General features: G+C 35.7%; 1 protein-coding gene across 1 annotated transcript in view; it reads right to left on the reverse strand.

Moving 5' to 3' along the window:
- Window positions 1-11,756, reverse strand: part of LOC106456964 (transcription factor Sox-5-like) — a 337,448-nt gene that overhangs the window by 105,927 nt on the left and 219,765 nt on the right. The window contains exon 4 of the mRNA XM_022382769.1: window positions 2,152-2,815. Coding sequence (XP_022238477.1) covers window positions 2,152-2,681 — 530 coding nt within the window. The 5' untranslated portion in view covers window positions 2,682-2,815. The remainder of the gene's footprint in view (window positions 1-2,151; window positions 2,816-11,756) is intronic.

The raw sequence follows: 11,756 nt of genomic DNA on the forward strand, positions 1-11,756 counted from the left end.
AGATTCCGCGCCCTTACCACCTGGCCATGCCGGGCCAAAGGTTTTAGAAAAAGACGATGATAATTTGTTCTTGAACAAGTGTTCAAGTATACTTTTTGGTGTCATTTTATTCGCTCTCCGCGAGAGTGCTTGTCATTTTTCGTACAGTTCTATTGCCTTGACCTTAGTTTTCTCATTGCCTTCTGCTAAACCGATTTTGGAAGATCCACGCTGTATTTCAGCAAGTCTTTTAAGCTGACTTTCGACAATTCAGAAATGCAAATGAAGGAAACTGAACACTGATCTGTGTTCCTCTAGTTGCTGAATTCTCTACAATCATCTAATGGTTGTATCGACAGTTTCGTTAAAAACATTGACCTTGAAGCTTTGCTGTGTATCAAGAATAACTTTATCACAACTCTGATATAAAAACTGTATATTTTATATGATTCTGCTGTTCTTCTGCAAACTCCCTCAAATCCATCAGTACTTTGCAAAGCATTCATCAGTCCTTCATTGAAGAAGGAAATATTCTATTTTTTCACAGTTGTCTTCTAGCTATTCGCTGGTGAGTTTGATCTCATATAAAAAAGTCGCCACAAATCTGAAACTTAGTTACTTGGCAACGATTGCTTTCGCTTCACAACGTGACTTTATTTCATTGAATCCTATCATGGCGTCGACTTCTGCAATGGAGAACAAAGCGTCGAGACCTCTCTAAGTTTTGAGACGATTTTTTGCTATTTTTCGTTTGTCTGTCTTTAGAATTGTCTTTGTCATGAAAGGTTATGAGTTCTGAAACAACATTATCAGTATTTATAGCATAAGCCATCTCATTGATTTAAGCAGCACTACTTTGCCTACTTTTAATGGTAGTTTCTTCACTCTCTTTAAACGTGTCGAGTTAGGAAAACTTGCAACGAACGCCCTTTTGGTTTTTCAATACTTGTGTCTTGTTTCCTTAATCTTTCCGATATCAGGCATCAAAAAAGGCAGTGCTTTTCATTAGCACTATTTTAATTGTTACTTTGATTAGTTATATATATATAACTTTTTTCTCAGTTCACTATTTAAACACTTTTGGGTAACCACTATCTTAATTGTTACTTTGATTAGCTATATATATAGCTCTTTTTACTAATTATTTAAAAATGAAAAATACTTTTATAATAATACTCTTAATCTGTATGTTTTATCAAGAAAAAAACTTGAAGCTTGTCGAGCTCGCGCCTCTTAAATGAAACAGTAACCTAATTCCCAGAATTTTGTTCAAAATTTCTAGTTATACGTTTTATTATTTCACTTTTATTTTGACCGATTCCAGAGAAAACAAACAAACGAGAAATTCTTATTATAAAGAGGGAGAATCTGAACCCTCTTCGATTAACTACTCGCAACTCGTTAGTTGATAACGCATCATCGGCGATTCTCCAGTTAGCCGTCCCTAATTTAGCGGGGAAAACTAGAGGAAAGTCAACGCCACTCACCACCAACTCTTGGGCTAACCTTTTACCAACGAATAGTGGGATTGAGCGTCACGTTATAATACTTCTACGGCTGAAAGGGTGAGTATGTTCGGCGAAGGGGATTCGAACTTGTGCTCCCCCGATTTCGGGTATAGCGCCCTCACCACTAGGCCATGTAAACATCTAAGTTATTTAATTCACACAAAACCCTTGAAAATATAAAAGCGTATTTCTGCTTAATGTACACACCACAATTCTAGCAACGTAAAAATATCATTATATTTAATTTAAACGAAAACTTCAAAGCCCTTGCTAAAAAACAAAATACAATTCACAGTCATAGCTGTGCAGAAATATAGTTTTTAATTTACTCACACTTCACAGTTGTATCAACGTGGCTTGGTTTGAGTTATGCGATACCAATCGAAGTGTAAATATATTTCGTTACGAATACAATGACACAGCTCTTATGCATATCCATCTAAGTCCGTATTTTTTTAAGTTGCTGATTTTCTATTATACTCGCACAATTATTTTCATGTAAACACGAAGTAGCATTTAAGGAAATATGAGGTGTTGCAAATGTGTTCACCATAACTTGAAAGTGTTAACTCTGTGTGATTTTTATATGTCACTGGCATTCAAATAAAAATGTATATTTCGTTGGATAGACCTGTGATTCAAACACGTTGATCATGTAGCTTACCTTCTCTCCTCTGAAAGGATGCTTGAAGGTGGTGCCTCTGTACTTTTCCCAATATTTACACTTAAACTGTATTCATCTTGTGACGCATTAGCACTCATTTTAGATGTTAATCTTTTCAAAACATCGTCCATCGTCCGTTTTCCAGCATGGCCACCAGAGGGTTTACTGCTTTCACCGACGTATGAATGGTTTAGCAATTTCGATGAGGGTCTCCCATCAGCTGAAACTGCTTCATTACCTTCGCTGTAAGCACCCTCCGAGTCGTATTCAGAGTCAGTTGGGGTTTCAGAACGAGCTGATAAAACACTTTGTAACAACCTTTGTTTCCGGCTATGTAGCAGCGTGGGCGTGGCTTTACTGCCAGAATCACTCGCTAAACTGTCACAAGAATCGGCTTCAGGTTCATCACCTCGATGTCGAAAAGCACTAACTGAGTAGTTTTCAGGCGTACACATTTCGTCAATGAGGCTCACTCTATGAAAAATGTCTCCGTTTCTCTGTTCTGCTTTAGACCGACCAGCTGAGTTCATAAGCAGGCCTTCATTGAGAGGACCTTTATTCTCATAGTCTAAATCGTTGTTATTCTCAACGTCCACGTGGTTGTGAAGAAGTTTGGTCAGTCGAGAGTTTCGTCGGGGGACTCTTCCGCTTAGAGGACATCCTCCTGTGAGAAATCACAACAAATATTTAAGGTAATCAGTATCGCATAGCAGGAATATATAAACATGTATAATAACCTAAGTTACTGATGAACATCGTGCAAAAAGACGTAACAAAATATTGTGTCACCCATAAAGTAATATTAAGTATATATTTTATTACCAACCTTTTATTTGAGTCAGTGTAGAGCTATTCTATTTTCCAGCTTCAAGCTATATTCTACCCTAACCAAGTTTCAAGTTAGTATGAAGCCCTCGTTTCATCACAGTCATGTTTACGGTTATCAGAAGTTGCCACAATCATGTTTACGGTTATCAGAAGTTGCCACAATCATGTTTACGGTTATCAGAAGTTGCCACAATCATGTTTACGGTTATCAGAATTTGCCACAATCATGTTTACGGTTATCAGAAGTTGCCACAATCATGTTTACGGTTATCAGAAGTTGCCACAATCATGATTACGGCTATCAGAAAGTTGCATAAAATGGTACCATTTCAAATTTGCACTTCCTAGATTCTAGAACATTCGGTTGGCTTTGTCATCAAGCTTGTCTGTAGAATATTTTTCAAGTCCACGTTATGTTAACAGTTACCAGAATGAAGTTCAAAGTTAGCATAAACACACTTTATTACGCTTGTCTAATTCAGATATCAGGAAGTTCAAATTACACTCTATCACAACGAGGTGTGTAGCCATCACGTGCAAGTGGCTTACTATCAAATGTATATACCCATCATGTGCAAGTGGCATACTATCAACTATATATAGCCATCATGTGCAAGCAGCATGGCATCAAGTTTAGAACTATTATGTACAAGTGACATGCTATAAAGTTTACAGCCATCATTTACAAATGGCGTGCTATCAAGTTTACCAGAAAGTCCAGAAGCTAGCAACTTTAGAAAAACAAAAATAATTTTGTATTTACCAGAAAGTCAAAATGACCTGTTATTAAATTTAGTTATCAAAACGCTGAACGAAATTATATCGTCAATAAGTTTATTATTATCAACATTCATTTCGTTATCAGAAGTTTTCGCGATCCATTTTATGGACCATCTTTAACTACAGTGAAATGTGTGACCGATAGAGGGATGCACTGACCACATAGAATCGAATTTTCTGACAACGTGTAAAGAAGCGATTAAGGTGTCACACTCAGCTTGTCGCTTTCTTAGGGAGGATAAGATGAGCTAAGCAGACAAAACGACCGTCAAGTGCATACTTATAATTCACTAACGTTTTCCCTCTCGGCGATACTTTCTGTCTCGCCCTTATCATGTTAATCAGCGCGTGAGCTGCTGACACTGGTGGGGCACGTACGGTATGTGAGCGTGGGCAAGTTTTACATACCACAGAACAGCAATTATCCGCAGATTTTAGACTCTATCTATAGAATATAAAAAAGGGGGGTGAGGTGGAGAAGAGAACAGAATAAAAGTGTACAAATTCTTATAAATATATAATGTTTAATGCTGGGATGGTTATTAAAGTCACAAAATATTATTCAATACAAACTCGAATAATTACAGCTTGTCATATGTACTTTGAAGAATTATATCAAGTAAAAACGTAAAACATATTAACAGATGTGGCTACAGTTTAAAAAAAGCCTTACACTTAACTATCAAAGCAAAGTGTTGCACCACCGGAAACTTCATGAGAAATTGGCCTCTTACCGGAAATGACATCATGATCTGATATCAGAGAAATTAAACGTAATGGACTAGATATTATAAGCATAAAAAATACTTCCGTTGTCATTATGTTTTCTTGAAACTGGTGCATTATTTTCTGCTAATTAAACCTTTATAGAAATACTAGTGGGAAACGAAACTGTCTGAAATGGCAAAAGAGATCTTCGTCTGAAATTCTGTTTTTCATTTTTGTAAATTGTATTATTAATGCGAAGAGTGTATATCCACAATATTGTAATACTCACAGCCACGAGAACAAAGCCAATGTGATGATTAATACCACTCTGAGTACAATATTCTTGAATTTATTATATATGTAGCTGGTAAAAGAGTGGGCCTACAGCCCACATTTCGACTGCCACCTTGCACCGCTCTACTACCTATTATAAGTTCAATAGACGACTCTAGACCATAATGAAACGTTGAACAACACAAGAGATCAACCTCAGTACTTGATCGGCGAGTGGCTTTTAGATAGACATCACCAATAAAAGAAACGGCGAATGTCTTGGATTAAAAATAGCCGTCTTGGGATGAGAGAATTAATGAAACGTTAATTAGTTAATATTACAATAAAATCATACCTCTGTCCCCATCCCAGGGGATAAAATGTCCTCATTTCTGTTACATGGAACGTGTCCTTCGTGGGTCAACGGTAAATTTACGGACTTACAATGCTAAAATCCAGGGTTCGATTCTCGGTGGTGGACAGAACGTAGCTACTCTATTGTGTGGCTTTGGGCTAAAATCAAACAAACAATAAATGCCTCTTAAACCGAGATTTAAAGATGCATATGTTTGCCCGTGGACAGAAGAAATAACATCTTCTGGAGATTTCCACAGAATAACGTATTTCACTGAACACGTTTAACACACTACACTCATAGCTAAGCTTTTCGAGTCATTTGTCTTCCTAAAGTGGTTAGTGAGCCTGGACTGTGAAAACAAGGGTTTATGATTCACGTCCCGTTGCCACAAAAATGGACTCCACACTTTTGATGCGTGAGTGCGCCATAACAGTGGTGTTCTAAGATTACTTGTCGGTCAGATACGAGTTGGCAGTATGTGCTTTAGACTGTCTTCCCCGTAGTCTTTCAGTTAAAACTTAGGGACGAGAACATTCTGAATCAAACGTACTTAAAGTTCGAAAGCATAGTGACAGCCAAGCTTAGTGAAGGAAGGTTATCTTATAAATATGTTCAGTAATACAATGAATCTCAAGTCTGGCTAATAAATATTTCATTGTAAATATCAAGTGAATTGTAGCGTTATATATATATATATATACATATATATATCACACGAAATTACCATCAATGTATATCTTTACTATAATCTGAAGACCGTCCCCACTCATACAAAGAAAATACTTGTTGATGTAAGAAAATCATCTGGTCACAAAAACCGAAACGTCATTAATAATGATATAAATAAAACATATAGTTACGATAGCGAAACGTCATTAATATGTAAAGAAAATATCTGGTTGCGATACCAAAATTCCAGTAATGATGATAAATAGGAAACATCTTGATAAAATTCCGAAACGTTATTAATAATGATGTAAAATAAAAACTTTTTTTTACATTAAATGTGTACGTTTTACATACATGTATTTGAATGTTCAAGAATAAAATATATTTTTTTTATCATGATCTATTAATTTATGTAATAATACTTGAAGGTCGGATTATACGATGTCAATAAAACATCTAGTTATGTGGTTTTTAAAGTACGCTACTTTTTCTCTTCTGAAGCTTCTTTAGCCGGACTGTTGAAAACGCTGAGTGAAATCCTACAGTGGTGTAAGCAATACGGTTGGGAAGTAAATAAAATGAAATGTACAAAAATAAAGAGAGATGGAAACCTAAATTTTACACAGAAAACACAAAGAGGATTTACTTATTGAGTAATGTTCTTGCCAACCTCCTCCTGCTGGCTATATAATATTTATTAATTATTAAAGTGTACAATTCTATAACTTTGGTTCCAGAATGTACAAAATATTTTGACTTTTCCATAGGGATACAAAACGGTCTTGTAATCTGACTAATGTAATGTAGAGCGAGCAATATTTTCTTTATGTATTTAATCTGTTGCTTTTAAGTTGTGCCTAAATCGTCAGTGCTTGTCTTAAGCCGATATGACTCTAGCAGTCGGACAGTTTAACTTCTTCAGATGTTTGGCCTGCTGAAGAGAATAACGTTCAATGAATATAGTAGTCAGTTGTATACATCATCGACTAATAACGTTAATAAAGAAAAGCTTGCCCTAAGGTCTTAAACAGTTAATTCGTCGGTTTGAGACAATTAGGCCAGAGAAAACTACAGAAAACAATATAACAACCACTAAATCTCAAAGGGTTTCGCTTTAGAAACTTTTACGCCATCGAGGAACGTGGTTCACACTTTCCACTTAATATTACACAATAGGTTTAGATAAAACCGATGACCAATAAAACGTGGCTAGAAACCACGCTTCGAACAGTTGAAATTCACTTTTATCCGAGTTGAGGGGGGGGGGGATTTATTCAAGAAATAATTATGAAAACCCTCACGAAGATTAACAGAAGCTTAATAATGATCCTTTATTATCAATAACTTCCCATCAAAAATCTACTGGCGTAGGTCAGACGTAAAAATGAAAATTAATGAATATATAGATAATATACGTTTTTAAGATATATTTTTTGGTACCCTTGCTGTTAACGATGTTTTCGGCTGTAATGTTACTTTGTGGTGAAGCTTCTCTAACACATATCACGATTAACACATTTCTTTATATTTGTTGATAAAACTGTCTGTACACTAACTATTACAGCAAATAGTGTCTATTACGAGAAAACCATGGTATTCTACGCCTAGATGAGTGAGGCATTGGAAACATCACCCTCCAACAAGACAGATCCTCCCCCCTACCTCCCATAGCTGTCGTCACGTTAAAAGCCTTTTAATAGACATTCTTACTAAAGATAGAATCCTAAGCTATTCAGAGATGATCTAACTGACTGTACGTTAATTCACTTACACCTACCATTAAAACTACGAATTAGATACTAAACCTGTTAACAATACCTGTACGTCGCTGTAATTGTTGAAATAACGGTTAATATTAATTTATGATATACCTTTACAAGATAACAATATGTAAATGCTTTTTTAATATCACTGAGAAATGGAATTGGGAATTTTAAGCAGAAAGGCGCCTTGTATATGTGTGGGTTAATAACCAGGTCAAACTCTCCTATAGGATTCAGATATAACCGTCTCTAATTTTGAAATACTGCCCAAAGGGAAAGTACTCACCCTGAAGTACCAGCAGTCACAAGAGTTTATAACGCATCCACAGAGCTTGTTCATGTCTTGAACCACGACCCTTCGATCAGCAGCTCGACACGCTAACCACCAGGGTGCGCCTGTCTCATAACGTACAGAAAATAAATGTTTTAGTAATCTGACCTCTAAGTGTAAGTATTAAAAATATCTGAACCTAGAGTTATATTTTGGCTTTAAGCATAGAAAAATGGATATTACAATGAGAGACCAATGACATTATTAATAGTTTGGCCAAACTCGAAAGATGACCATTTTGGCCTATTACATAGAATCTGGCATCACCTTCCTGCTTAGTAACCGTACCGTTCATTATTGATAAAGATACTTTACTAATGATTTTTAAAATTATTGCTTTTCTTTAGCGCTTTTCAACACGTTCCTGTCTTCTCGCAGGAGCAGCAACCTTGTAGATGGTGGTACATCACTGCAGTGAAACAGAATTGAACCTTCATTGCAGAGAAACTAATAGCAGACCAAGAAAACCATTTCCTTCATGAAACATTTGACGATCACGGAACTGCCACATCACAGTTAGTCAACATGAGTTATCTGATAAACTGAGATCAGTAGGAAAAGTAAGCATGATGTATCATAAAAGTAAAACATTTTAAACAGCGGTATAAAAGGGTTAAAAACCTATAACACGAGCTCATTCGAAAGGTGGACATTTCTTCTTCAGGAGCAAACTGGAAATAGTTAGCCATGTTGCAAATGAGATTTTCTGTATAAAACATCATATTTTGGGAAGTAATTCGATAATGTAATATAATATATTTCCAACATTTCTGCCATAATTCCTGGAAAAAGGAAACTATAACTATCTTGTACATTATTTTCGTTTTTATCTGGTACTGGTGTAATTATACAATCAAATATAACAGTGACTATGCCTTTATTCATTAGAATCATCGTTTGCTTGTTATAATCTAGTGACCTTTTTTATAGGTTATCATCAGCTATGATCAATAAACTTTCCTTCAAAAATTATCATTACCCTTCATATCAGAAACTCTGGAATAGTTGTCATCAATGTCAACTTTTAAACTATGACCCAATATACCATGCAGGTTACCACACCACTCAACCCTTGAGTATCTATCTACCTTGACATTTGAAGACTGATCTGGTGACACACTCTCTCTGTTACAACTATCTGAGCTATGATCTATGAATCGACCTAGTAGGTTATCACTCAATCTATCAACATCTAGAGATCCCTAATTTTTACCTTTGAACTATAATATAGAGTTTACATATTAAGCAGAGAAATTTCTTAAGAATTGACATCTTTGCACAACAACTGAAATAAATATCATTCCAAAAATCGTTAAACATACTATCGTATTATGTTCATGGTCAAACCATATAGCTCTAAAAAAAAACGTGTTTTTTTTATCAGCAAGTCCCGACTTGTTTTCTAAAAGAAGTTTCCTAAGATAACATGTCAGATACAAACTTCGTTCAGATGTAAAGGTTAAAGAATTTATTGTTTGACCACAAACACTTACAGACATGATTTGTGACTACAAACGACAGAAAACTTGTCGCTATCAAAACAATAAATGTATTAATAAGTTCTTGATTTAAACAGTTTTCGTTTCGCAAAGATATACAAGGAAATACAATTTGAACATGTTGCTAAGGAAACATTGTCTATAAGTACTTCCTACGTTACATACTGTATTTTTCTCAAAGATATACAAGGAAATACAATTTGAACATGTTGCTAAGGAAACATTGTCTATAAGTACTTCCTACGTTACATACTGTATTTTTCTCACCAACATATGTAAAACTTTATTAGAAATTTTACGCACCATGATCTCCAACACCGTGTGTATAAGCGGAGCGGTATTTTTCTAACATGACGGAACCACAATATTTCTGTTTTTTAGTATGGGACACTTGTTTTTCATCAACTTTCTGAAGTCAGAAATGTAGGTTCTCACTACAATATTTTTAGTATGCGACACTTGTTTTTCATCAACTTTCTAAAGACCGAAATGCAGGTTCTCACTACAACATTTTTAGCATGCGACACTTGTTTTTCATCAACTTTCTTAAGCCAGAAATGCAGGTTCTCACTACAACATTTTTAGTATGCTACACTTGTTTTTCATCAACTTTTTAAAGCCAGAAATGCAGGTTCTCACTATAACATTTTTATTTTGCGTCACTTGATTTTCATCAACTTTTGAAAGACAGAAATGCAGGTTCTCACTACAACACTTTTAGTATGCGACACTTGTTTTTCATCAAATTTCTAAAGACAGAAATGCAGGTTCTCACTACAACACTTTTAGTATGCGACACTTGTTTTTCATCAACTCTCTAAAGACCGATGCAGGTTCTCACTACAACAAGTATACTTCAAGATTATGATTTTTATTCGTTTATTTCAAAGCTACACAAAGGTCATCTGCGCATAGCCGTCCGTAATTTTGAGCTGATAGATGTAGAGCAGCTAGTCAACATCACTCACGGCCAACTCTTGACCAAATAATGAGATTTGACCATAAGTTTTATAGCGCACGTACGACACTGCCTCCCAGTGGCACAGCGGTATGTCTGCGGACTTACAACGCTAGGAATCCGGGTTTCGATGCTTGTAGTTGGCAGAGCACAGATAGCCCATTGTATAGCTTTGTGCTTAATTACAAATAAACAAACAAACGTACGACCCTAAAGTGTGGATCGCGTTTTGTGGCAAAGGGTCGTGAACTAGGAACCCTCGGATTCGCATGCTAACTCTTGGCTATGTTCGTTTTCTGAAAATCAACAATCGTAGGTTTTGAATCCTTTAAATCTACCAACATTTGATATTTAAAAAATTGTGACCGTCAGGAACAGGTCCTTATGTTTTTATGATGGCTGTGATCGTCAGGAACAGGTCCATAACTTGATACATGATGTCAGTTATGTTTGCACATTTGTACCAGTACACGTGTAATATTCGTTCAATATTATGAAAGAACTATTGTTAAATATTAACTTTTATTCTGGATTAATGTTTCTTTTTCTTCTTCTCTTGTTTGGGGTTTTCTAAAGCACTATGTTATTTTGCGTTTCGTGATATTGAACACATTTACCATCTTTATCTTTTTCCTGACCATAGTTAAGCTTTTACAGTCTTATTAGAAATCCACTTAACATATCTTTGTGTAATGACATTTGGTGACGAGTCCCCACACAACAAGTAACATCTCTACAGTTGTTTTCAACATCTTAGTGTGAATGGAAATTGAAAGATGAAAGGTTTGGAACTTTTTTGTGATAAACGTAACTTGGTATAGCGTGTTCAGAATGATATATTGGCTGACAACGGTTTCATGCAGGTTTTCGGTCAGCCCTTATCGTGTGAGTATGAGTAAAACTTCCGGGTCATCAATACTATTACATTACAGAGGTTGGCAAAAACAACATATTATAGTCATCGATCACTTTCACTGGATTTCGTTGACCACAGGCCTTAGCGGCCAGTAGAGAGGGATAATGTTGACGGCAAACCAAATAAAATCACAGGCATGTTCACTAGTCCGTAAATGACTATAAAAACACGAACTTGTTGAAGTGTACGCTCTGCCATCTTGAAAGACTTCAACAACACCTGAAAACTAATTAGATTCTGGTCATTTGCAATGGATGGTGCATCCAATAGGCAAATGAATGACAGGGATTTTTAGTATTATGGTAGAGAAAGTTAGCTTGAGATAATGGTCTTATTGTTGTAAACACTTCGGTATATCTTACTGAGATGTAGATAATGGTCTTATTGTTGTAAACACTTCGGTATATCTTACTGAGATGTAGATAATGGTCTTATTGTTGTAAACACTTCGGTATATCTTACTGAGATGTAGATAATGGTCTTATTGTTGTAACACTTCGGTATATCTTACTGAGATGTAGA

Source organism: Limulus polyphemus, unplaced genomic scaffold, assembly GCF_000517525.1.
Source record: "Limulus polyphemus unplaced genomic scaffold, Limulus_polyphemus-2.1.2 Scaffold276, whole genome shotgun sequence".
Taxonomy (NCBI): domain Eukaryota; kingdom Metazoa; phylum Arthropoda; class Merostomata; order Xiphosura; family Limulidae; genus Limulus; species Limulus polyphemus.